The 27,851-nt window shown below is 37.2% G+C and overlaps 1 protein-coding gene across 4 annotated transcripts in view; it reads right to left on the bottom strand.

The window, feature by feature from the left end:
• The window catches only part of LOC127799330 (heat stress transcription factor A-5), a 32,031-nt gene that overhangs the window by 1,568 nt on the left and 2,612 nt on the right, over nt 1–27,851 (bottom strand). The window contains exons 2-3 of one of the 4 annotated variants that reach the window (XM_052333267.1): nt 23,060–23,446; nt 1–22,823 (exon numbers count right to left, since the gene is read on the bottom strand). The exons of 1 other annotated variant lie outside the window; for it this stretch is intronic. In XM_052333267.1, the coding sequence (XP_052189227.1) occupies nt 21,492–22,805 (1,314 nt within the window). In that variant the 5' untranslated portion in view covers nt 22,806–22,823; nt 23,060–23,446 and the 3' untranslated portion in view covers nt 1–21,491. The remainder of the gene's footprint in view (nt 22,824–23,059; nt 23,447–27,851) is intronic. 2 more of the 4 variants (XM_052333268.1, XM_052333265.1) reach the window with 2 other exon arrangements.

Here is a 27,851-nt window from a genome sequence, read left to right as displayed (position 1 = left end):
ACTAATTATGTGATTCTGTGAACTCAAATAAATTATAAATACGACTCAAGCTTATAATTATGTACAAGCAAATCCATTATGATATTTAATGAAAGAATTTGAATCAACAATATGGTGAATACTTGAATTTTCTCCCAAATATATTTTCTTCTGTTTGGATGTTCTGGGGATACTTTTTTACAAGTATGAGGGGATATCACATGACATATTAAGGATAAGTTGGCAGAAAGAGAGGAAAACCACACTGGACTCAGACGCCATGATGACAAGGCAGTAAAAAGAATATTTCCTTCTTACAAGTACGTGTATTATACATGCAACAACCATAAAAAATTGTCTATTGAAACTATCGTGCTAGCAATTGCATAACTCAGGGAGATGAAACTCATTGAAAATAACAGATTTAAAGCTCCAAACAAAACCTTTTCTCTTTTTCCTTTTTTAGATTTACATATAGATACCATATGCCTTTCTGTATTAAAAAGCATGAGCCAAACATCTGTTTCATTTTTTTAAAAAAGTCTAGACAGATGCAGGTTTTAGGGTTTCTTTGGGAGAGGGAGCCTGGTCTTGACAAATAACTTTGCTCCTGTTCCAATGATCTATGGGGAACTGGACATCTGAGTGTGCATATATGTCATGGAGTGTGGTGTCAACAGACATGGTCTACATATGCTACTATATCTAAGAGTAAAACTAAACTTTCGAAAGAGAATTTGAACTCTTTGGGAAGAAGACTTGGGAATTTTTCTATATGACTGCAAACGAGTTACGTTAAACCTGAGAATCTTCAAGAGGATTTTTGATTAACTATAACATTGTATGCTTTTACACCGCTATGCGAAAGAGCCACAAACAGGCATGGCCTACTGTCATGTACCTAGACCGAGGCTATTACATTGAGGGTAGTTATGGCCGTAAGTAGTTGCATTTCATGTATGCATTACAAGTTGTACTCGGAATTGGTAACTGTTTTTGATGCCAAATTTCCAACTGAGGATTGTTGAGTTAATTTGTTCATATTAATTAAGTTTTGATAATTAACAAAAAAGATATTTTTAATATACAAATTATAGTATTTTTGGTGATTAACAAGAAGAGTATTTTTTTCAAATATACTAATTGTAGTATCGAATTATTTTTTATTAATTCATAAAATATTTTTTTCATAGTATATTTATCACCAAAAATTTTATTTTCCATAAAAATTATTTTTCAAGTAATTTTATAATGTATAAATAATTTTTTAACCATTGCTACAATAATTTACTATTTGCTACAGGAAAGTCGACTTTTCAAGCAAAGGTCGACCCTCGGCCCAATGATAGAATATTTGACCGTTGCAAATTCAAACAAAGCTCAACCTTTCCCCTTTGAAAATGTCGACCCTTAGCTTAACGGTTAGACAAATGACTGTTTGAAATAGTGCCTAAATGCTTATAAATACCTCCAAACTCATTTTTTTGATCATTCTTTACACATATTGCATATCCAAAGCATCCAAAAGATCTCAAACGCTCTCAAGCTAAAATCTAAACAATCCAAGGCTCTTAAAGAGTTATTGCACAACAACCGAAGAGTCACAAGGCAAGAAGAGAAAAAGATTTTCAAATCCACTCCGAATTTCATCATCAAATATGAGATCATCAATTTATTTATTTATTTAAATATTATTGCCTTATATAATTTGTTCTTAATTGCTTATTTATTTATGTTCAAATGTGGACAACCACTTAAAATTGCCTACTGTCTCATTTAATTTATTTTTGTTATATTTTGTGGCTTGCATTTATTATTAATTTCAAACATAATTTATTATATTTATCAAATATATATTCTTAAATAAAATCATTAATCAAGAATATTTATTAAAATTACAAAAAATTTTAATCACTCAATTTACCTTCCTCTTGAGTGGCCATACCATAAGGGACCACAAATTGATATTAGAGCGGGCTTCTAAAATAGTTGAACCCTTAGTTTATACTTCAACTTAGAAGAGATCTAGATGGCCTCATTTACTAACCAAGTCATAGTCGAAAAACCCTCACCCTCTAGACCACCATTTTTTGATGGCACAAATTTTGTCTATTGAAAGATGAGGATGGAGTCATATTTATTTTTAATAGATTATTATTTGTGAAAAATAGTTAGAGATGGTTTCACTACATCTAAACTCGAAGAAAATGATTGAAATGAAGAAGACATTAAAAAGTATCAAATGAATCAAAAAGCTAAATACATAATTTTTTGTTTAATCCTTCTTAGTGAATATGAAAAATTATCTGCTTGTTCTGCATCGCATGAAATTTGAAGAAAATTAGTAGTAGTATATGAAGATACTGATCAAGTAAAAGATACAAAGATTAATTTCCTAATGTCCCAATATGAAGAATTTAAATTATTTCAAAATGAAAATATTAGTGATATGAATGGTAGATTCCACAAGATTATAAACAATCTTAAAATGCTAGAAAAAATAATTTTGGAAGAAGATCAAATTAAGAAAATTCTTAGATCTCTAACATTAGATTAACAACCTTTAGTGACTGCAATTTTCCGAGCTAAGAATTTGAAAAAATTAAAAATGGAAAAATTAATAAGAACACTTCTAACTCATGAATTAATATTAAATAAGACTAATGAAGATACTAAAGGTAAGAAAACCCTAGTCTTAAAAGCAAATGAAGAATCTAAATCTAGTAAAGTGAAAGAAGAGTATGAAACAACCTTTCTTACAAAAACGTTTGCTAGAATAATGAGAAAGAGAGAAAATGAGCATATGAGAATGTCTCATACTTGCTTTAAATGTAAGAAGAGTAGACACATGCAATTTGATTGCCTGGAGGATAAGAAAGAGAAGAAGTATAAAAGAAAAGATTTAAAAAATCAAATAAACATGCCTTCTCGGCATGGGATGCAGATGTTTCATCCCAATCCAAAGATAAACAAGCACATATGTGCTTTATGGCTATAGAAGAAGAAGAGATATGGAGTTAGAAGAATTACAAAAAAACATACAAAGAATTATATATAAAATCTCAATCTATTAAGAAAGAAGTAAAAACCATCCAGAAAAATCATAAAAAATTAAAGGGTAAAATAAAGAACTTAGAAGAAAAATCACAAGTGCTCAAGAAAGAAAATGAAGATGAATTAAAAGATCAATTAATTAAACTTCAAGAAGAAAACAAAATATTAAAAACGTAAAATAATAAATTATTAGTAGAAAAAAATGCCATAGAGAAAAGTTTAGCCACATTGATTTCAAAGAAAAATTCAAAATCCAAACCAAGGTATAAAACACCTTAGAGAGAATCGAAACAATCTAAATGGAGACCCCAATCTAAGAAGAATAATACAGTGCAATTATGGATACCCAAAGGGGTAGTACAAATGATGAATGATTTAGGTCACCAAATTTTAAATGTTGCTCCTCATTCAAATGCATTAAGAATGATTAAATCATTTGATCCAAATGAAGAAAGATTCAAGGGACTCGTCTATAGATGGGTACCAAAACCTAAAACATGATATTTTAAATGTGCATATATGCGTGAGGACCATAATGGACAACAAGTGGTACATGGACAGTAATTGCTCACGGCATATGACCAGTGAGAGAGATCTATTCTTAGATCTCACTTTCAAAGATAAAGGATCTATCATGTTTGGGGACAATACTAAAGGTAAAGTGGTTGGCATAGGTACGGTTAGCCACTCACTTCCAATATTATTAGAAATGTTCTCTTAGTAGATGGTTTAAAACATCTTCTTATTATTAATCAATTTTGTGATGATGGTTATGAAGTTGTTTTTAGACAGAGACATTGCCTCGTTATTGATAGCTTCAACTCTATTATTATTTGTGCTAATAGGCAATACAATGTCTACATTGTTGATATTGAGGAAATTAACGCAAAATGTCTAATGGTAAAAAATGAAGATATTCTCTTATGGCATAGAAGATTAGGTCATGTTAATTTGGATTTAATTAAAAAAATAGCTAATAAAGATTTAGTTATAGGGCTCCCTAAGATAAAATTTAATGAAGAAATTTCTTGTGATGTTTGTTGCCAAGGAAAACAAATTAGAGCTTCCTTTAAATTTAAGAATAAAATATCAACCAATAAGCCTCTATAACTTTTGCACATGGATTTATTTGGACCCACTCAGTGTTATTAAAGGCGGGCCTAGGCGCGCCTTGATACCAAGCGCAAGCCTGGCGCCTAGAACCAAACTAGGCGTGCGACATCTGCCCAGGCGCGACTAGGCACATCCAGGCCCTCAGGCGCAGCCTTGGGCTTAGGTGTGCCAAGGCTGTGCCTGGTTGGTTTTAATTGAATTTCAGTTTAATGTAGTTTAATTTTAGTATTTCTTGTTATATTTAATCAAATATAATCTTAATTCAAATTAAACCTAAATAAAAGAAAGCAAGATATTCTGAAAAGCTGAATTCAAAGAGACTTATGATAGAAGAAATCTCAAAAGTCAAGTTTGCAGTTGTCCTCTCCTCTCCCTTCTTGGCTATTCTCGACTATCCTCTCCACGGCAGTCACGGCACAACAACAAGACAACCAGAACTCCTCCTCCTTCTCAGCTTTCCTCTCCCTCTTCAAACGGACGGCTGCAACGGCACAGCCCTCCCTTCTCGCTCGACTCTCCTCTCCCTATTCAAACAGATAGGACCGGCTACACAACCACTCTTCTTGGCTCTCCTCTCCCTCTTCAAACGGACAACACCCATCTCGGCTTTTCTTGCTCTCTTCAAACGGACAACACAGCTTCACTTCACAACTTATCTCCCTTCTCGACTCTCCTTTCTCTTCTTCAAAGCTGAAACGGACAGCATAGCTACAGCCTACTGCATCATCTACCTTCTCGACTCTCCTCTCCCTTCTTCAACGGTTTCTAGGTATGTTCATTGTTGTTTCCTCTCTTTATTTTTTTTCTAGTTTTGAGTTACAAGTTTCAACAAAAAAGGCAACAAGCTAGCTGCCAGCAACTATTGATTTCTTATTGTTGTTGGATATTTGTTTGTTCTTGGAGGAGTTATTTTATTACTCCAAACAGTTTATTACTATTCTATAAAAAGAATAGTGGTCAGCAACTCTTAGTAGCATGAGTTGCATGGCTCCAATGACCCTTAAGCCAGCTGCCAGCAACTATTATTAGAAGTTAAGACTTATTTTATACATTTTTCTTTTACTAGGACATATCTATATATATTTTTATTTTTTTTTATTAATTTGCGCCTAGTTCCACCAGGCTCGCGCCTCACCTTGCGCCTCAGGCTCCAAGACCCTTGTGCACCTTAGTGCGCCTTGCACCTTTAATAACACTGGACCCACTCAAACTAAAAGCATGGGTGGAAAATTTTATGCATATGTTGTAGTAGATGATTTCTCTAAAATTACTTGGGTAATGTTTTTAACCTCAAAGGATGAAGCATTTCAAAATTTTGTCAAACTAGCTAAAAGAGTTGAAAGAGAGCAAGATGATAGTATTGTCGCTATTAGAAGCGATCATGGTAGGGAATTTGAGAATAGATATTTTATAGAGTTTTGTGAAGAAAATAATATTCTTCATCATTTCTCCACATCTAGAACTCTACAACAAAATGGTGTTGAAAGGAGAAATATGATTCTTTAAGAGATGGCCAAGACCATACTTTTGGAGAATAACTTGCCTACTTATTTTTCGGCCGAAGCGGTCAATACTACTTGCTATATTCCAAATAGGTTTAACCTAAGGCAAGGCATAAAGAAAACATCATTTGAATTATACTATGACAAAAAGCCTAACGTATCCTATCTTAGAGCCTTTGGATTTAAATGCTATATCTTGAACTTAGGGGTGTCAAAAAATATCCAAAAACTGGTAAACCGGACCAAACCATGCCTTTTGGATTGGTTCTATAGTTCAATGATTAAGTTCTGATTCTAAAAATTAAGAACCGATATATTTGGTTTGGTTACTGTTTTTTTTTTTTTTTCAAATCGTGGTTCAAACCGAATTGGAACCGATATTATACTTATATATATTATATTTTTTTGAGTATATATACATACGCATAAATAGTATCACTTCCTAGAAAACTAGCGAGATTCATGAACTTTTTTATTTCTAGACCTTTATGCGTATTGCTATACTAAATGGTTGATGTAATCTCATTTGATGAGGTAGTCTATGAATTATTTTGTTCTACTTTTACTTTAAGACTTGAAGCATTAATGAAGTTATGAGTTTATTTTAATTAACAAATTTGTTTGTAATTTCATATTTTACGAAAATGTTTAGAAGTTAAATGTTAATTGGATAGAACCGAAACCGAAACCGAACCGAAACTAGTCCGGTGTGACGGATTGGTCATGGTTTGGTTTTATATATATAATAGTTTGATTACGATTCTTATTTTTTTGAAACCATTAAAAATGGTTCGATTACTGAATTCTTATAGAACCGAACCGTTGACACCTCTACTTGAACTTAAAGATAACTTAAGAAAATTTGATGCTAAAAGTGACCAAGGTATCTTCCTTGGATATTCAAATACTAGTAAGGTTTATAGAATGAATAATCCTAAGGACAAACTCTTTGGAATAATCAATTCATGATAAATTTAATAAATCTTTTGAGGCATAGAGAAATAATGAAGATGAAGATAAGATAGCAATAGATCCATCTAATGAGATTTAGGTGAGCTTCCAAAAATTATAAATTTGTAATCATTGATCAAAATATTGGAGAACCAGGTTAAGGTGTGAGGACTAGGGCATCATTGCATTAATATTGTAACAACGTGACCTTCATATCTAATGACTGAGCCAACTTGCATAGATTAAGCCTTAGAAGATGAATTTTGGATCAATGCTATGCAAGAAAAATGAAGTTTGACAATTAGTTTCAAGATCAAAAGATAAATCTATAATTGGAACACAATGGGTTTTCAAGAATAAATTAGATCATAATAAGAAATGAAGCAACGTTTGTAGCCAAAGTTTATTGCCAAGAGAAAGAAATTGATTTTGAAGAATCATATGCTCCCGTGACTAGGTTAGAAACAATTGGAATGTTTTTAGCTTTTGCCTCTCACATTAATTTTATGATATATCAAATGGATGAGAAGAGTTCATTTTTGAGTGGGCACATAAAAGAAAGAATTTTTGCATATCAAGCAAAATACTCAGTCGAGTAATTCCTTGTATGGTTTTCAGAATAGTCGATTATGTGTTTTAACTAATTGTTTTCAATCGACTATTAAGACTTTTTTATGAATAATTTAAACTCCATGCTTTTCTAAAATCTATTGAGTAAGGATTTTTTAGTATATTATTAGGATCAAAATTCCAATGTATTTTTAATCAAGTATATGTTTTTGTCAAGTCGAGTGAAGCTTATATATAATTATTTGTAAAATCCAATTGAGCATACTTGTTAAGTAACTAGCACCTAATTTTGAAAAATATAACCCGTTACTTCGAGATTAAAAAGAGAACAATTTTGACCATTGATGCTTTATTTGACAATTCCAAGATGTCTAAATGTGTTCTTGTTGATAATTATGCTTTAGTTGCTGAGTCACCCATGAGTTTAGGAGGTTGTTATTTTTTTCTTCTGTTGCAGATTTTTTAGGAGTTTGTTATGTGCTTATCAAGTCAAGTTTAGTTGCTTAAATTTAGCTTTCTGTTGAAAGACTATAGCTGATTACGGGATTTGTAGCAGGTTTTCAGGATTAGCAGCTGATTTTGTTACAAATCTCTTGTATTTAAGCTTCTGTGAATTTAATAAAAAGTGTGAGTGATTTCAGCTTTTCATCAGTTTCAACAGTGGTATCAGAGCCGTCATATCTTGAGGGACCTTGTGAGTGTAAAAAAATGCAATCTGAGACATCCTTTACAGTTGCGGCACCTCCTATGTTCGACGGAGAAAACTATCAAATGTGGGCAGTGAGGATGGAAGCCTACTTGGAAGCCAATGATCTTTGGGAAATAGTGGAAGAGGACTACGAAGTTCCACCTTTACCAGAGAATCCAACAATGGCACAGATTAGAAATCACAAAGAGAAGAAGCAGAAGAAATCCAAGGGAAAAGCTTGCCTTTTTACAGCAGTTTCATCAACTATCTTTACCAGGATTATGACTCTCAAGTCAGCAAAGGCAATTTGGGATTTTCTCAAGAAAGAGTATGAGGGAAATGAAAAGATCAAAGGGATGCAAATGCTGAACCTAATAAGAGAGTTTGAGATGCAAAGAATGAAAGACTCAAAAACTGTGAAAGAATATTCTGATAAGCTTCTTTGCATAGTAAATAAGGTAAGGATACTTGGTGGTGAGTTTCTTGACTCTAGAATAGTCCAAAAGATTCTGGTTACTCTTCCAGAACGTTTTGAATCAACAATTTCTGCTTTGGAGAACTCAAAGGATTTGTCCAGCATCTCTTTGACAGAATTGTTGAATGCTCTTTAGGCACAAGAGCAGAGAAGACTTATGAGGCAAGAAGGAACCATTGAAGGGGCGTTACAGGCCAAACTGCAAATCAAGGGCAAGAAGAAGCAGGGGAAGAAAGGAAGTGCTGATTAGCCTTGCAATTCAATCACACCTGGGGGAGCAGATAAATCAAATTATCCTCCATGCCAGCACTGTGGAAAAAAAGGTCATTCTCCTTTTAAGTGTTGGAGGAGACCTGATGTGAAGTGCCACAAGTGCCAGCAATTAGGTCATATTGCTAAGATCTGCAAGAACAAAAATCAACAGCAGCAGGCAGGTGCACAAGTAGCAGATCAACAAGAGCAAGAGCAGGAACAATTGTTTGTAGCTACCTGTTTTTCCACTGTCAGTTCTGGAGAAAGTTGGTTGGTGGACAGTGGTTGTACTAATCACATGACAAATGATGAGGAGCTGTTTCAGGAACTAAGCAAGTCAACTACCACTAAAGTCAAAATAGGAAATGGAGAGTGTATTGAAGTCAAAGGAAAATGAACAGTTTCCATTGAAACCTATTCAGGTACCAAGCTTATACCTGATGTTTATTATGTTCCTGACATTAATCAAAATCTTTTAAGTGTTGGACAGCTGCTTGAAAAAGGATACAAAGTCCTATTTGAAAATAGGATGTGTTTGATTAAGGATGCAGAAGGAAATGAACTGTTTCGAGTAAAGATGAAGAACAAAAGTTTCTCTTTGGATCTTATGAAAGAAGAACATGATGCCTACAATATTTCAGAACAGACAACTGAGTTATGGCACGAGAGGTTGGGACATTTCAATCAAGCAGCACTATTGCTGATGAGGACAAAAGAAATGGTGCAAGGATTGCCACCTTTGGTTGAGCATTTACCAAATTGTAGAGCTTGCCAATTTGGTAAGCAAACAAGGTTGTCATTTCCACAACAGGCTTGGAGGGCAACAAAAAAATTGCAGCTCATTCACACTGATTTGAGTGGACCAAAGATAGAACCATCACTGAAAGGGAGTAGATATTATATAGCTTTCATTGATGATTTTACAAGGATGAGCTGGATTTATTTTCTCAGGTTTAAGTCTGAAGTTGCAAGTATTTTTTGGAGATACAAGGCTTGGATTGAGAATCAAAGTGGATGCAAGATCAAAGCCATTCGATCTGACAATGGGACAGAGTACATCTCAAACCAGTTTACTCAATTTTGAGAAGAGGCTGGTATAGAGCATCAATTCACTGCTCCTTACTCTCCACAACAAAATGGAGTAAGTGAAAGGAAAAACAGAACTATTGGTGAGATGGTGAGGTGCCTCCTTCATGAGAAGGATCTTCCTAAAAGTTTTTGGGCAGAGGCAGCTAGCACTGCTATATTTCTCCTCAACAGACTGCCTACAAAGGTAGTAGAAGGAAAAACACCATATGAGGCTTGGTTTGGCAGTAAGCCTCAAGTTATGAATCTTAAGGTGTTTGGTTGTCTTTGTTTTACTTATATTCCACAGGCAAAGAGGGATAAACTGGACAAGAAGGCAGAACCTGGTATTTTCATTGGCTATAGCTCACAATCAAAGGCATATAGAGTCTTTCAACCTGAGACTGGAAAGATTCTAATCAGCAGGGATGTTCATTTTGTTGAGGATGAGAAATGGTGTTGGAAAAAAAAGGAAGCAAAGCAAACTATTCTACCTGAGTTAATTCCGGATGAAATTGTGGATGATCCAACAGTTAGAGGAACCAGATTGCTCATTGATATTTACCAAAGATGCAGTATTGCAATACTAGTACCAGCAACTTTCAGTGAAGCGGAAAATGACCCCAAATGGAAGGCTGCAATGAAGGAGGAGATGTCAATGATAGAGAAAAATCAAACATGGGAGCTGGTAGACAGACCTCAAAATAGAAATGTTATTGGAGTGAAGTGGGTTTTTAGAACCAAGTTGAATGCAGATGGCTCCATCAATAAACATAAGGCCAGGTTAGTAGTTAAAGGCTTTGCACAAGTACCGGGAGTTGATTTTTCAGAAACTTTTGCTCCTGTTGCAAGGCTAGACACCATTAGATTGCTTTTGGCCATGGCAGCTCAGAAACAATGGAAGGTATGCCAATTAGATGTCAAATCTGCCTTCCTAAATGGCTACTCGCAGGAGGAGATTTTCGTTGAACAACCAGAAGGCTTTGCAAAGAAGGGGCAGGAGGATAAAGTATGTCTACTGAAAAGGGCATTGTATGGTTTAAAACAGGCCCCTAGGGCTTGGTACAACAGAATTGATGACTATCTCAAAGAGCTTGGGTTTGCTAAAAGTCTAAGTGAATCCACATTATATGCTAAGAGTTCGAATGTTGGCATCTTGATTGTGTCCCTATATGTTGATGATCTTTTAGTAACAGGAAGCAATGTCAAGCTTGTTGAAGAGTTCAAAGAAGATATGAGGAAGGTTTTTGAGATGACAGACCTTGGAATGATGACCTACTTCCTTGGAATGGAGGTTAAACAAGATCAGCAAGGAATCTTTGTGAGCCAACAAAAATATGCTAAGGAGATTCTAAGGAAGTTTAAGTTGGAAGATTGCAAACCCATGGCTACTCCTATGAATCAAAAGGAAAAGTTATGCAAAGAAGATGGAGCTGAGAAAGCTGATGAACATAGCTACAGAAGTCTGATAGGCTGCCTAATGTACTTGTCTGTAACACGTCTTGATATTATTCAGGCGGTCAATGTTTTATCCAGGTTCCTACATTGTGCAAAAAAGTCTCATCTCAAGGCTGCAAAGCGTGTGCTAAGGCATGTCAAGGGAACTCTAGATTATGGAATTCAATACAGTCATAATCAAGAGCTCAAGCTGCTAGGGTATACTGATTCAGATTGGGGAGGATCTGTGGATGACATGAAAAGTACTTCTGGGTACTGTTTCACACTTGGCTCAGGGATTTTCTCATGGTGCTCAAAGAAGCAAGATATAGTTGCACAGTCTACCGCTGAAGCTGAGTTCATAGCAGCTACATCAGCAGTGAATCAAGCTTTGTGGTTAAGAAAGCTTCTAGTTGATTTACAGTTGGAACAAAAGGAGAGGACAGAGATTTATGTTGACAATCAAGCAGCCATATCTATCTCAAACAACCCAGTGTTTCATGGAAAGACAAAACATTTCAATATTAAACTTTATTTCATTCGAGAAGTGCATAAGCTAGAAGAAATTATTCTGCTATATTGCAGAACCAATGATCAGTTAGCTGATATCTTCACTAAAGCTTTGCCCAGGGACAGATTTGAAACTAAGGACTAGGCTTGGTGTGTGCAACCACCAAAGCAAGGAGGAGTGTTGATAATTATGCTTTAGTTGCTGAGTCACCCATGAGTTTAGGAGGTTGTTATTTTTTTCTTCTGTTGCAGATTTTTTAGGAGTTTGTTATGTGCTTATCAAGTCAAGTTTAGTTGCTTAAATTTAGCTTTCTGTTGAAAGACTATAGCTGATTACGGGATTTGTAGCAGGTTTTCAGGATTAACAGCTGATTTTGTTACAAATCTCTTGTATTTAAGCTTTTGTGAATTTAATAAAAAGTGTGAGTGATTTCAACTTCTCATCAGTTTCAACAGTTCTCCTATATATGAATGATAAATATGAGCTAAATGCGAAAATTCTTTTACAAAAAATACTATTTTCGAATAATTTTATTGCATCATAATTTCAAATACTTTCATATTTAATTACATGCAGTAATTTTTTCCATGATGGGTACGACGTACTAGTTTTAATACTTAACGTTACATCTATATTTTCAGTACTTTTCTATTCATCATCCATCATATTTGATTATATGGATTATGCTTGCTCAATTTCTTTCACGAATTATTTTGTTTACATCTTTATTCTCTCCACTAACAATGTCTTTTTGATTATGACAAAAAAGAGGAGAATAATGAAATTTTATGAGATGAGAAATTATATGTATGAGAGTGAGATTGTATTTCTAAGTTGTATATTTTTGTATGGGGGAGAAGAATGTATGAGAAATTTTTATGTATTGAGAGAGATCTTGTATGTGAGGAAATTGTAGATCTGAGAGATAAGCATTCAAGGCAATCAGGTGTAATTAAGGCAATCAGTTTTGACAATCAGGTTTGGTTCTTAAAACTCTTGAAAAATATTTTATCTATTAAGTTATATCCAAAACATTTTTATTTATACTATTAGTATTTTTGAAAGAGGGAGTTTATAGTATAAAATTAAGGAGTAGTTCAAAAATATTTTATCAAATTAATTATCTCAAAAATCATTTTTTTGTCATCATAAAAAATGGAGAGAATATTGAGCCAATTGTCATGACTTGGAGTAGTATGTAATATTATAAAATGTAAGGCCTAATGGGGAAATAAAGGAGCTAATAGAATGTTGTAAACGGTTAAACCGTTGGGTAGTTAGAAGTCTGTTGAGACAACTAGAGGTCCTATAAAACATGGACCTATGGCACACGAGAGTATCTTGGAAGTTGATAAACAATTACTCTCTCTTGATTCTCTCTTCTATCTTTTATTCTCTTTCTTTCTATCAGTTCTTACGTCTTATTCTACCAAATTGCAAGCCCTAATTCAAGGGCTTAACAAAGTGGTATCAGAGCCGGTTAGTTCGACGATGGGTAGTAGTGACAGTAGTGGAAGGAACAAACAGGGCCCAATATGGTTGAGGATTGCGAAGCAATGGACGAAGGAATGCGCCTGAAACAACTGGAGGTCAAATTGGAAACCATAGAATTTGGCATGAATAACACCCAGGAGGTACTACGCCAAACGAGGGAAGAATTGATGGAATGGAGGGAGCTCATGCAAGCGGTTGCGGAAAAGCAACAAGAAACGGTGGAAATATGCCAAGAATCAGTCCAAAAGTGTTGAGAAACTGTGGAACAACAAGGGTAAAGGATCAACAATATGTTAAATATGTTGGCCTCTCTGCCCCAGTTTTGGTTATCACCAGAATTCCCACCAAGATAGACATCGGCACCAATCTTGCTGCATCGCGGCGATCAATCGGGCACGAAAGTAGCCATGGAAGAGGCATAGCAACATCTACTTCGAGAAAACGCGAGAAAAACCAGGCAACCAATGACGCATGACCATGCACCTATGCCAACGTTGGAAATACCATTGTTCGAGGGAAAGAGTCCAAGGTCGTAGCTAAGGCGGTGCAAACAATTCTTCTAGCTCTATCAGACAAGGGAAAATCAAAAAGTAACTCTAGCGGCAACCTAGTTGAATGAAGTAGCAGATTCTTGGTACCAAAGGTGGGTCCAAGATGGAGGGCTGCAAGGGGGGTGGAGAGCTTTCGCGGATGGCCTTTGCGAACATTTTGGAGAGAAGAAATAACGAATGTGGTTGAAGAATTTAGTAAATTGAAGCAAGAAGGTACTGTAATGGAATACCTTGCCTGTTTCGAAGAATTGAGACCCTTGGTATGTATGATTCAACCTGGACTTACCGATTAGTATGTAGTATCAATTTTCGTGAGTGGGTTGAAGGAGGAGCTACGACCCATGGTAAAGATGATGACTCCAACAACAGTGAGTCAAGCGGCAGAAAGGGCGAGGCTTCAAGAAATAACCTTGGAGGCCATTTTCAAGAAACATAAAGTTCCTTACAAGCCAAGTATACTAGTCAGATAGTATGGGGGAGGAAGCTTTAGTCCATTAATAACATGGCCTAATCAATCAACGGCTAAGCCAGTAGTAAACAATAATGGAGGGAAAGGCAGTTTGATGGAACAAAGGAGGCAATTGGGGTTGTGCTTCAAATGTTGCGACAAATACAGGTTGAGTCATTAGTGTAAAAGACAACTGATGAAGATAGAGGGCATGAGTGAAGAGGAAGAAATAAAAGAGGAAGTAGAAGGAGAAGCATTGCAAGAAGATGAAGAAGAAGTGCAGAGGGGGGAAGGAGGGGAGATTTCCTTTCATGCGTTAAAAGGTAGCCCCCAATGGGACAGATAATCAAAGTAAGGGGTCAGGTGGGAAAAAGAAAGCTAATGGTGCTGATCGATAGTGGAAGCACCTATAGCTTCCTTAGCGAAGCAACTGCTACAAACCTAAAGTGGTATTTGACTACCACGACTCTCTTGTTTGTCACTGTAGCCAATGGCAGTCGAATGTTCAGTCACTACAAATGCGTGGGATTCACATGGATTATGCAAGGGCAGGAATTTGTGGCAGATCTCAAAATTCTGGAATTGGGAGGGTGTGACATTGTTCTTGGTGTGGATTGGATGAGGACAGTGAGTCCCCTCACTTTTGACTTCAATAAATTGGAAGTCACAGTAGAAATTCAAGGACTTAATGGGAAAAGGTTGCAGAAGATGATGAGGAAGAAATGGGGGCAAATAGCATAGCTCTATTCTATAAGAGCTATAGAATCAAAAGATGATAACTAGCCCAAGGAAGGAGCCCCACCGACAAACTTGCTGGAGGTACAAATCGCAAAGAAGATACAAAATTCGGATAGCTTACATTCAATTTTGGTAGAGTTTAAGGATTTATTTGCAGAACTAAATTCCTTGTCTCCCCAAAGACCCTTGGACCATGCAATCCACCTCAAACCTAACTCTGCTCCTACTAACATTCGGCCATACAGGTATCCCCCTATCCAAAAAACATAAATTGAGAAACAAGTAAAAACCATGATAGACTCAGCCATCATCCAGTCAAGTCAAAGCCCCTATGCTTTTCCAGTTTTCCTTGTCAAAAAGAAGGATGAAGCTTGGAGGTTTTGCATAGACTATAGACAACTCAATTCTAATAAAATAAAGAACAAGTTTCCCATACCTTTGATTGATGACTTATTGGATGAGTTGTTTGGTGCAAAAATATTCTATAAGCTGGACCTTAGGTCTGGTTACCACCAAATTTGAATGGCACTATCCGACATACCTAAAACAGCTTTTAGAACTCATCAAGGTGTCTACGAATTCATTGTTATGCCATTTGGCTTAACCAACGCCCCTGCCACCTTTGAAGCATTGATGAACTAGATTTTTTTACCTCATTTGAGGAAGTTCATCCTATTTTTTTTTTTTTTTAAGACATCCTCGTTTATAGTTCCACCTTTAACCAGCACCTATCACACTTTCGGACCACATTTGAGATCCTTAAATCTCACCAATTGTTTGTTAAGCTTTCCAAATGTACTTTTGCTGCCAAGGAAGTTGAGTATTTGGGCCATATTATCTGTGGTGAAGGGGTGAGGATAGATCCTAAGAAAGTGAAAGCTATGTGCGAGTGGCCTAGACCTAAAACAGTAAAGGAGTTGAGAGGATTTTTGGGCTTGACTGGTTATTACCGAAAATTTGTTCAGCACTACGGAATGATCAGCAAACCACTTACTGAGTTGCTCAAGAAGGGAGGCTTTCAGTGGAATCCAAGGGCCGAAGCAACTTTCATTTCCCTCAAGAAGGCCATGTCTATGGCCCCGGTCCTTGCTTTGCCAGATTTTTCCAAGCCTTTTACAGTGGAGACTGATGCGTGTGACTCGGGAATTGGGGCTGTGTTGGTACAGCAAGGGCAGCCCTTGGCCTTTATAAGCCAAGCCCTTTCTCAAAAACACTTAGGCTTAAGTGTTTATGACAAAGAACTCTTGGTGGTATTAAGAGCTATTGATAAGTGGCGTCATTACTTAGAAAGGAGTCCATTTGTGATCAAAACGGACCATGAGAGCTTGCAGTTTTTAGTTCAACAGAAGTTGCACACGTATCTCCAGTGAAAGGGAGTTTCAAAACTCACGGGACTGGATTTTACTATTTAGTACAGAAGGGGTAAGAAAAATGTAGTGGTCGATACCCTTTCAAGACGAGATGAGAATGCAGTTTGTTAGTCTATTGTAGCTATAATGTCGGAGTGGATGACCGAGTCGACAAAAAGCTATGAAAAAACAAAGTGGCTCAAGGAAATTTTGGCACAGTTGGTAGTTAATCCTACTACAGTCCCTAATTATACCTTGGCGAATGGGTTGATGAGATACAAAGGACGATTAGTGGTGGGAGATGACACTACCGAGAAGATTCTTAAAGCCATACATTGTTCTCCAATAGGTGGTCATTCAAGAATTCATGCCACTTATCAAAAGGTAAAGCAACTATTCTTTTGGCCAAAACAGAAAACGGAAGTATTGAAGTTTGTAATGGCATGTACAGTATGCCAGCAATGTAAACATGAATAGGTGCCCTATCCAGGTCTACTACAACCTCTGGCAATGCCACAACAAACATAGGACAACATTTCTATGGACTTTGTAGAAGGACTCCCTAAATCGGAAGGTAAAGATGTGGTTATGGTGATAGTCGATTGATTCACTAAGTTTGGGCATTTCCTTAGCTTATCTCATCCATTTACGGCCCAAGAAATGGCTAGAACATTTCTAGACAGAGTGGCCAGCTTCCATGGTATCCCTAAAACCATTATCTCGGATAGAGATAAGGTTTTCACAAGTTCATTTTGGCAAGAGTTATTCAAGAAGCTAGGAGTGGGATTATGAATGTAAACAACCTACCATCCTCAAACGGATGGCCAAACGGAACGAGTGAACCAGTGTTTGGACACATATATGAGGTGTATGTGCTTCAACCACCCCAAGAGTTGGAATAAGTGGCTACCATTAGCACAATGGTGGTATAATTCCACTTATCACAATGCCATCAAAAGAAGTCCCTTCGAAGCTATGTTTGGATATAAACCTCCATTACTGCCTGCACTATCAGGATCTCAACCTACTATGGTTGATGTGGAGCAGTACTTCCAACAGAGACAACATCTGTTAGAAGTCCTAAAAAGGGAATTAGTTACTGCCCGTAATAGAATGAAACAGGTAGTGGACAAACGACGCAATGAGAGGACTTTTGAGGTAGGAGATCGAGTCTACCTTAAGGTAAGGAGGTTTTTACAACAACCCTATACATCCCTACCAGTCTCTAAACTAAGTCCAAAGTATTTTGGACCGTATCTAATTGAGGCCAAGGTGGGTCGAGTGGCATATAGGTTGCAGCTGTCAGAGGGAGTGAACCAACATCCTGTATTTCATGTATCTTTGCTAAAAAGAGCAAAATGAGTAGTTGTGTCTACTGGACTGGATCTACCATCTAGTGTAGAAAAGGAAGAAGAGATAATTGAACCCCAAGCGGTGTTAGAGAAACGGGTACAATACCAAGGACAACTACCTCTAGTTCAAGTGAGGGTGCAGTGGTCTCATTTATCACCGGGCAACACCACGTGGGAGTATCTCCTAGATCTACTGAAGTAGTTCCCTCGAACTGTCAGTCTTCTTTAATATTCTTGGGGACAAGAATGATTTGAAGGAGTGGGAATTGTCACGACCCTAGTGTAGTATGTAATATTGTAAAATGTATAATCTAATAGGGAAATAAAGGAGCTAATAGAATACTATAAACGGTTAAACTGTTGGGTAGTTAGAAGTCTATTGAGACAGCTAGAGGTCTTATAAAACATGGACCTATGACACACTTGAGAGTATCTTGGAAGTTAATAAACAATTACTCTCTCTCTTGATTCTCTCTTCTATCTTCTGTTCTCTTTCTTTCTATTCTACCAAATTGCAAGCCCCAATTCAAGGGCTTGACACCAACTTGCTTATACTAATTAAATTTTGATAATTAACAAAAATGATATTTTCAATATACAAATTATAGTGTTTTTTGTGATTAACAAAAAGAATATTTTTCTCAAATATACTAATTGTAATACCAAATTATTTTTTATTTTCCATAAAAATTATTTTTTAAGTAATTTTATAATGCATAAAATAATTTTTTAACCATTGCTACAGTGATTTACTATTGCTATAATGCAAAAGCGGACCCTTTGATTTTCGAAGGTCGGCCCTTCGCTGCAGTGCACTATAGGAAAGTCAACCCTCGGGCTTTCGAAAGTCAACTTTTCAAGCAAAGGCAAGCAAAGGTCGGCCCTCCATGAAGCAAAGGTCGACCCTCGGCCCAACGATCGAATTTTTGATCGATGCAAATTCCAACAAAGGTCAACCCTTCTCCCTTTGAAGGTCAGCCCTTGGCTTAACGGTAAAAAAAATAATCGTTTGAAATAGTGTCCCAAACGCTTATAAATATCCCCGAACTCATTTTTTTTATTATTCTTTGCACATATTGCATATCTAAAGCATCCAAAAGATCTCAAACGCTCTCAAACTAAAATCCAAGCAATTCAAGGCTCTCGAAGCGTTATTCCACAACAACCGAAGAGCTATAAGGCAAGAGGACAAAAAAAATTTCAAATCCACTCTGAATTTCTCCATCAAATCTGAGGTCACCAATTTATTTATTTATTTAAATATTATTGTCTTATGAGGATGTCACCAATTTATTTATTCAAAAAGATGGAGAAATTCATGAGGATGTCACGCATAGAATTAAGGTAGGTTGGCTAAAATAGAGAAATGAATCCGGGGGTGTTATGTGATGGTAAAATCCCATTTAAATTGAAAGGAAAATTCTATACGACAGCTATAAGATCAATCTTGTTATATGCTTTAGAATGTTGGACAGTTAAATACTAGCATGAACAAAAGACGAGCCTAGCGGAGATGAGAATGCTAAGATGGATGTGCGGCCATACAAGAAAAGATAAAATTAGAAATGATGTTATTCGTAATAAAGTAAAAGTAGTGTCAATTGAGGAGAAGATGAGAGAGACTAGACTAAGATAGTTTGGTCATGTGAGAAGGAGACTAAGAGACGCTCCTGTGATGAGAGTTGATGAAATGAAACAATTTGTCAAAAAAAGAGGTCGAGGCAGACCCAAAAAGACTTTGAGAGAGACATTAAAGTTTGATATGAAGTGTATGAGCCTAAATGGAGATATGACAAAAGACAGAAATACATGGAAGTCTAGAATTCATGTAGTCGACGCCACATAGTGGGATAAAGGCTGGATATGTTGTTATTGTAGTATTTAAATATTATTGTCTTCTATAATTTATTCTTAATTGCTTATTTATTTTTGTCCAAGTGTGGACAATTATTTGTAAACATTTAAAATATCATTGTGAATTATATAGGTTTTCTAGAACCGTTAAAATTTAGGTGAATTTAATTTTCAAGGTAAGTTAAGGCAGAAGTCTTGGTGTAGTGGTTGGCTAGAACCCGTTGTAATCTAGGTGTGTATTTAATTTTCAAGGTGAGCTAGTGTGAAAATCTTGGTAAAATTGATTTAGTAAAATCCCAAGGGTGGTTAGATCTTGAAGAGTGGACTAAGTGTATGTAGAGACACCGAACCACTTAAAATTGCCTATTATCTTATTTAATTTATTTTTGTTATATTTTGTGGCTTGCATTTATTATTAATCTCAAGCATCATTTATTATATTTATCAAATATATATTTGTGAGAAGTTAGAGGTAGAACTCCAACCTGAAAAGCCAGCTTAATAGGTGGAGGGATCCTCGTCCTTCTATATAGCCCAGGTCTCCCTTGTTGAGGCGATGTGGGATTCTCACACTCCCCCCCCCCGCCGAAGCTTCTTCAGTAACTGATACATGCCCAGGTAATCAGGCAGGGTACTAGTCCATTACCACAACCGAGGGTAGTCCCCCTACCAAGGGTTGGCTCTGATACCATGTGAGAAGTTAGAAGTAGAACTCCAACTTGAAAAGCCAGCTTAATAGTTGGAGGGATCATTCTCCTTATATATAGCTCAAGTCTCTTTTATTGAGGTGATATGGGATTCTCACAATATTCTTAAATAAAATCATTAATTAAGAATATTTATTAAAATTGTGAAAAATTTTAATCACTAAATTCACCCCCTCTTGAGTGGCCATACCCTAAAGGACCAACAAGAATCAATATATAAGAGTTGACGCAGCCGATTTGAAATCATCGAATACAATTTGAGTGATCTCATTTCCCTCCTCTGGTTCTCTCTTCCTCTCCCTCGATTCTTCCTTCCCCAATTCTCAAACTCCCTTCCTTTTTCCCCCTCATTTTCCCACCTAATTATCTTCTAAATAATTGAGAACTTCCCTGTTAGATCTCGGATCTAACACCTACTTACTAAATCCAATAAGAAATAGCAACAAGTAACAACTAAAACCCAAATTTATTTAGCACCTAACCTTACAAGATCATGACCTACTAAATTATCTAGTAGTAATATCAAATATCAGATAAAGAGATTCATCTAACAGCACTCTTACCTTAAATGGCACACATTACAACTAAATTGATGTTAACATAATCATTAAAGTTTACATTTTGACCTTTTAATCACACAAGTTGGTAGCTTCATGTTGCACCAAAATTATAACATCAAGAGCGCTAAATTATTCCAAACTTGATCCAGTTTGATGTTTGGTTCACTCCCAAGCAAGTCAGGGTCATCTTTCCACTTATTTTCACTTATATCTGTGAAACTTAGGAAGAAAACCTAGCTTTTAATATGTATATTTCACTTAATTAAATTCATAGACTATACACCTATATATATATACAAATACAATGAGCCTGGGTCATGGGCTCTAACATAGGATAACCCCTAGACTATAACCATATAACTCAACATTCCCTCTCAAGCTAGAGCATATGTATCATATGCTCAACATTCCCTCTCAAGCTTGCTACAAATATGCTCAATTCGAGGACTCCTAAGAGACTTAGTGAAGATATCTCTGCTAACTGGTCATTGGAATTGACAAAATCTGTGGTAATACAGCCAGATAAAATCTTCTCTCGGATGAAGTGACAATCTATCTCGATATGTTTGGTCCTCTCATGAAAGACTGGATTGGAAGCAATATGTAATGCAACTTGATTGTCGCAAATTAATTTCATCTGTGATATCTCTCCAAACTTGAGCTCCTGAAACAATTGTTTTAACCAGATAAATTCACACGTTGCCAAGGCCATAGCACAATTTTTTGCTTCTACACTCGACCTAGCAACAACCTCTTGCTTCTTACTTTTCTAAGATACTAGGTTTCCTCCAACCAGAACACAATATCCTGATGTAGACCGTCAATCAGAAGGAAAACCTGCCTAATCAGCATTAGAATATCCGACTACTTGAGTATGACATTTGTCCTCATACAATAGTCCTTTACCTGGAGCTCCCTTAATATACTTGAGAATCTGGACTACTGCATCCCAGTGGCTATCGCAAGGAGACTGTAAAAACTGACTGACATCACTGACTGAGAAAGAAATATCTGGGCGAGTGATAGTGAGATAATTAAGTTTTCCGACTAGCCTGCGGTATCTTCCAGGATCAACAACAGCCTCCCCTTGTCTTGGTAAGAGCTTTACATTAAGGTTCATAGGAGAATCTATAGGTTTATAATCAAGCATCCAAGTTTTTTCTAGAATGTCTAACACATACTTTCGTTGAGAGATAACAATACCAGAACTGGACTGAACAACTTCTATGCCAAGAAAGTATTTAAGTAACCCCAAGTCCTTAGTCTGAAAATGATGAAAAAGATGTTTCTTCAACTGAATAATACCATCCTGATCATCACCTGTAATAACAATATCATCCACATAGACAACCAAGTATATACACCTCCCTTGTGATGTGTGTTTATAAAAAACCGAATGATCAGACTCACTACGAGTCATACCAAACTCTTGAATGACAGCACTGAAACGACCAAACCAGGCTTGAGGAGACTTCTTCAACCCATATAGTGAGCGAGCAGCAAGGACAGCTTCAGCCCAAAAGCGAAAGGGGACATGATGATGTAGAAGAAGAGTGCGAGCAGTTTCAATCAAATGTCTGTTTTTACGCTCAACAACCTCATTCTGCTGTGGTGTATATGCACAAGACGATTGATGCAAGATCCCTTGAGAAGATATAAAGGTAATAAAGGGAAGAGAAAAATACTCAGGGGCATTGTCACTGCGCAATACTTGGACAGATGTATCAAATTGTGTTTTGATTTCAGCACAAAAGGTTTCAAAAATTGAGAATAACTCAGAACGATTTTTCATTAAATATAACCATGTGCAACGAGAATAATCGTCGATAAACGTTATAAAATATTGAAAACCCAAAACAGACACGACACGACTAGGACCCCAGACATCGGAATGAACTAAAGCAAACGGGGACACAGCCCGATTATTGACACGCTTTGGAAAAGAAGTGCGAGACTGTTTTCCAAGTTGACAAGACTCACAATGAAAAGACGACAAACTAGATAAACTGGGGACCATCTTCTGAAACTTAGCCAAACTAGAATGTCCCAAACGATTGTGGAGAAGAGCAAGAGACTCAGTCACCGAGCAAGCAGCAGGCGATGCAGGAAGGTTGAGATGATAGAGACCCTGCAACTCACATCCGACGCCAATCATCTGTCTCGTACCGCGATCCTGGATAGTAACAGAATGATCATCAAAAGTGATAGAACAATTTAAGGCACGCGTAAGTTTACTAACAAAGACAAGATTAAATGGACAATGAGGAAGATAAATGACAGAATCTAAAGGCAAAGAAGGTAAGGGTTTAGCAGTCCCAATAGCTTTAGCAACCGCTTTGGACTTGTTGACTAATGTTACAGAAGGTAAAGAAATAGAATTAGTAAAATGTGAAAACAAATGGGGATTACCAGAGATGTGGTTAGAAGCACCTGAGTCTAGGACCCATGGTCCCAAAGAAGATGACTGAGATAGAAAGGCAGTGAAATCACTAGTGTGGGCAACAGAAGCAATTGTGGATGAGGTTTGCTGGGACGTCTTATACTTAAGATACTTATCATAGTCAGCCCTAGTGAGAAGGACAGATTGTGGTGGATGATCATAAAAGGACTCAGATCGAGAACCATCAGCATGAGCAACATTAACACAAGGAGGGCGGCCATGCAACTTATAACACTATTCCTTAGTATGCCCCCACTTGTGATAGTAGTTACACTTGGGGCGTTTGCCCCGATTACCACGATCTCCTCCTTGTTCGCCACTACTCTGAACCTGTGAAGCCATGACTGAATGATCACCTGCAGAAGATGGAGGCACTGTAAGAACAGATGAAACTCGAAGAAGACGAGAATACACTTCATCAATAGTAGGTACAGTAAGACTAGCAAAAATCTGATCATGAACAGGAGCATGCTCAGGACCAATGGCAGCAAGAGTACACACCATGAAAAACATATCCTGCTGAGCTAGATCCTCTGCAGTAGTCTTACCAGCAGGTAACAAGGAGTTAAATTCAGCTTTACTAAAGGCCATCCGACCAAGAAAATCAGGAAGAGTCAAACCCTGTTGTCGTAAACTAAGCAGATTATACACCACTAAATACAGGCGTTGAATGTCATTAGTGTATAAAGCCTTGGCCTGAGCCCACAATTCATAGCATGTGGTATAGTTAGTATAGATCAGATGAAGGAAGGGATCAATTGACTGCCACAGAAGACTGCACAACAGAGCATCAGCTCTCTGCCACTCAGATTTATTTGTGGTCACATTCTCGGCCTTAGTACTTAGATGATCTTGTAAACCTTGACCCATACACTATAGTTCAATTGCCTTGGACCAAGAGATATAATTGGAACTGCCCATCAACTTCTCAGTAGCAATTGTTAGAGAGGAAGACAAAATACAAATTTACTAGTACCAGCCATGTTGGATCAAAGGGAGCCCTACAAGATCAACAAATTTAAAACAAAAGGGTGAAATAAGCTAAAAAATAAAGGCTGGATGATCCAGCACAGAGAACAGGCGCGCTGGAGTGACGACATATGGCAGATGCCGATGACTAGCAGCGGCGGATGGTGACGAAACCATCGGATCTGGGATGGACTGAAGGAGGTGAGTCCAATGGTGAAGACGACATTGCGATCGGAGCACTGGTGAGAGAGATTGGAGCACAAACGTCTCCGCGAACAGTGTGAGAGAGACGGCGCGTGGCGGAGGTAATGACGACATTCCTCCGGGGGTCAACAGATCGGAGGCCGGCAAATGCAACGGCGGTGGTGGTGTGCGTGATTGGTGGCCGGACAGTGAAGACCCGCTGCTGACCAGTAGCGCGCGCGCGGCGGAAACGCAGTGGGCGGCGACGACGGTGGCACGGCAGGCTACAACAGTCGATGGTGATGCGACCGACGGTGGTCATCGGTGATGTGGGCGGCGGCTAGGGTTTGTATTTTGACTCTGATACCATGTGAAACTTAGGAAGAAAACATAGCTTTTAATATGTATATTTCACTTAATTAAATTCATAAACTATACACCTATATATATATATATACAAAAACAATGGGCCATGGGCCATAGGCTCTAACATAGGATAAGCCCTAGACTATAACCATATAACTCAACAATATCAATGTAAAACAGTAATAACAAAACAAGCCTTATTCCTGCTTAGGTGGGGTATAAGTGTCAATGCAAAATAAAAAAAGAAAATGTTGTTTCCTTGCAAGAATTTAAAGTATCAATGGTGTTTCGACTAAAACAACAACTATAATAAAATAATATTTTTGAATTCCCACCATGGGATTGGCAATTTATATGCGAATAAATAAATAAATGTTTCACATAAAATCATCAACTTTCATTGTGTAAACCCTAAACCTGTGTGGACAAATTGGTATGGTGGTGCTTATGTTTGCTAATGATCTTCTCCTGTTTTCCCGTGGTGATCTAGAGTCTTCATATTTCAAAGTGCTGTTTGGATGAGTTTTCTACTCTCTTAGGTCTTTGTAATAATCCTTTAAAAAGTGATTGTTTTGTATCCTATGCTAATGAGGTTTTGCGGGAAGAGTTATACTTGATCTCAGGGTTTCGCCGTGGTTTTTTGCCTATTCGATATTTGGGGGGTCCCATTGTTATCTATGAAGCTCACTTATGGGGATTGTCAGCCCATTTTGGATAAGGTGCGCAATAAGGTGGCTACGTGGTGGAGTTGTTTATTATCTTTTGGAGGTCAGCTTCAGTTGGTACACTCTATTTTATCTACTATTCACCTATGTTGGGCCTCTTTGTTTCTTTTTCCAAGGAGAGTACTTCAGGAGCTGGAGCAACTTGTGCAGGGTTTCCTTTGGAGTGGGTCAGCTCTTAATTCCTATAAAGTTAAGGTGGGGTGGAGGGAGGTGAGTTGTCCTAAAGAGCAGGGGAGTTTTGGGTATTAAACCTTTGCTTATTTGGAATCAAGCCTTGGTGACAAAGTTGATTTGGCGTTTACTGTCAACGGATCAAGAGTCATTATGGGTTCGATGGATGCATACCTATCGTGTGCAAGGTCGGTGTTTTTGGTTGCTCCATATTCCTTGCTCCTGTCCTTGGTATTGGTGGAAATTGATGTTGGTTTGTGATGTGATTAGTGGCTATTTTGGGTGGAGGACAACTAATGGTCAAGAGGTGTTTTTGTGGTTTGACACATGTCATCCTCTTGGGGTGCGAATGGATCAGTTCTTATATCACATAATGGATGGTACTTGGGTATGGCCTGAGATGGTCTCCTTGTTGTCTTTGGTGCTTATTCAAGAGTATATGCCAGTTTTGGCCAGGGTGGGGCAATGGGATGAGTTATGTTGGTTGTCAACATTTGACGGTATTTTTACTGTTCGTTCGACTTTTCTGATTTATATGTTCTGCGCTCTACTATTCCTTGGAGTGGCTTGGTCTGGCATAGTTTGGGGATTCTTGCTTATGCATTTATCCTTTGATTGGTGATTCAGGAACGAATTTCTACTCTTGATCGTCTCATTCTTTTCTTGCCTTTCCTGAGTTGATGTTTTCTTTGCAAGGTGGCAGTTGAGAGGCATAGTCATCTATTTTTTTACAGTTCTTTTTCTTGCCAAGTTCTATGTTTCTTTCACTGACATAAGAAGTTTGGTTGGCCTTGGCAAAGATGGGACCAAGGTATTCTTTGGGCAGCTTTGCAATGATGAGGCAACAGGCCTTGGCAGGTGGCTCATCATTTGGTCTTACATGCAATGGTGTATTATCGTTGGAGGGAGTGTAATAATTGTTGCTTTGTAATCAGGAGCGGTCTACGTCCCAGTTAGTACATTTGATTTTGTGTGTGTCTGGACTCGGTTGTCTACATTATATTTTCCTTATCTTTACAGAGTTAGGCTCTACTTCATTATTGGCGTCTTCCTTCGGCATGTTTATCCTAAGCGTTTCATGTTGCGAGGTGTGTTTCTTTGTTTGGTTGTGGTAGGTACTTGTTGCTCATTTGTTTTTTTGTGTTTGTTTTTGTTGTGTTCCTCGGGATATACTCTAGCTTTTGATGTGTAATGTTCTTGTTTTTCTGTTTAATGCAAGCTTATTTACAGAAAAAAAAAACAACTACAAAAGAACAGGCATAACTTAAGAGTAGCATTGGGCCAGCATACCGAAGAGAAGGTTTGAACAGGATTAATAGATTTACACATTGAAGGTACTATGGTTTCTTCATTTCTTTAATACATTGGATATTTTCCAAGTGTCAAAAACTTTTGTAAAGCAAACTTGCCATGCAACATAAGCCACTGCATATGTGCTCAACTTGATGATTTATTGAACCAATCAACTGAAGGTGAATAAGAGCTACCATGAATTAAATGAGTAATTGCAGTATCACTGAATAAATAGATAGAAAGAGAGTTCAAAACTAGAGAAACCATTTAGCCCGTTGAACCATCATCTCAAGGACAATAAATTGTAGGTTTTTGATTTCAGGCCACCATATAAATCCAGTGCAATCAACTTAGACTGTTGAACCATCATTTTGGTGGCAATAAACTCTAGGTGTCATTCCCACAAACCCTAAAACAGCATATTGTCCCAATAGTTAATTATGCTTTCACTGAGTATTCTTGGTTTATGATAATGGAAACCATTAACCACATGTGATTCATTACAGGCCAAGCAAAGCAGTTCAATAAATGCTAGGAGAGGACTGCTCAAGGTGGTAGCTCTGTGGGAGTCACCCTTCATACTGAGACCTGAGGTTTAAAGTTCGAGAAAAGTGTCTCTCAGTTGGTTGCTTGGATGGCTGCATGCCCTATGTTATATGCCTGGCCACCTAGATGGCTATCAGGGTCTATGACATACCTTGGATGTCCTAAATGGTCAATGTGATGATTTCCACTAGGTTAAAAGACAGCATGCTACATACCTGCCACCCAGATTTCCAATTTTTTCCAGAAAAACAACAACAATAATAATAGAGAAAAACCAGGAAAGGAATATGGGTAAAATAATTAAAGCTGCAAACTTAGAGCTGAGTTGTTGGTTCCTCAATGTTTAACCCTTAATCCAAAGTAACTTATTTGTGTTCAACAGTGTTGTTTAAAAACATTATCAGATTTAGTGTGTTTTATCTCATTTCCTATTGTATTGTTTGTTGTAGCTGGCTGTTAGTTGATTAACTGGCTGTTAGGTGGTTGGGCTTGGGTGACCAAACAGAGC

This window comes from Diospyros lotus, chromosome 4 (genome assembly GCF_014633365.1).
Source record: "Diospyros lotus cultivar Yz01 chromosome 4, ASM1463336v1, whole genome shotgun sequence".
In the NCBI taxonomy this organism is placed as follows: domain Eukaryota; kingdom Viridiplantae; phylum Streptophyta; class Magnoliopsida; order Ericales; family Ebenaceae; genus Diospyros; species Diospyros lotus.
Note: the sequence above shows the minus strand (reverse complement) of the source record. Positions and strands in the feature narration are given on the sequence as shown.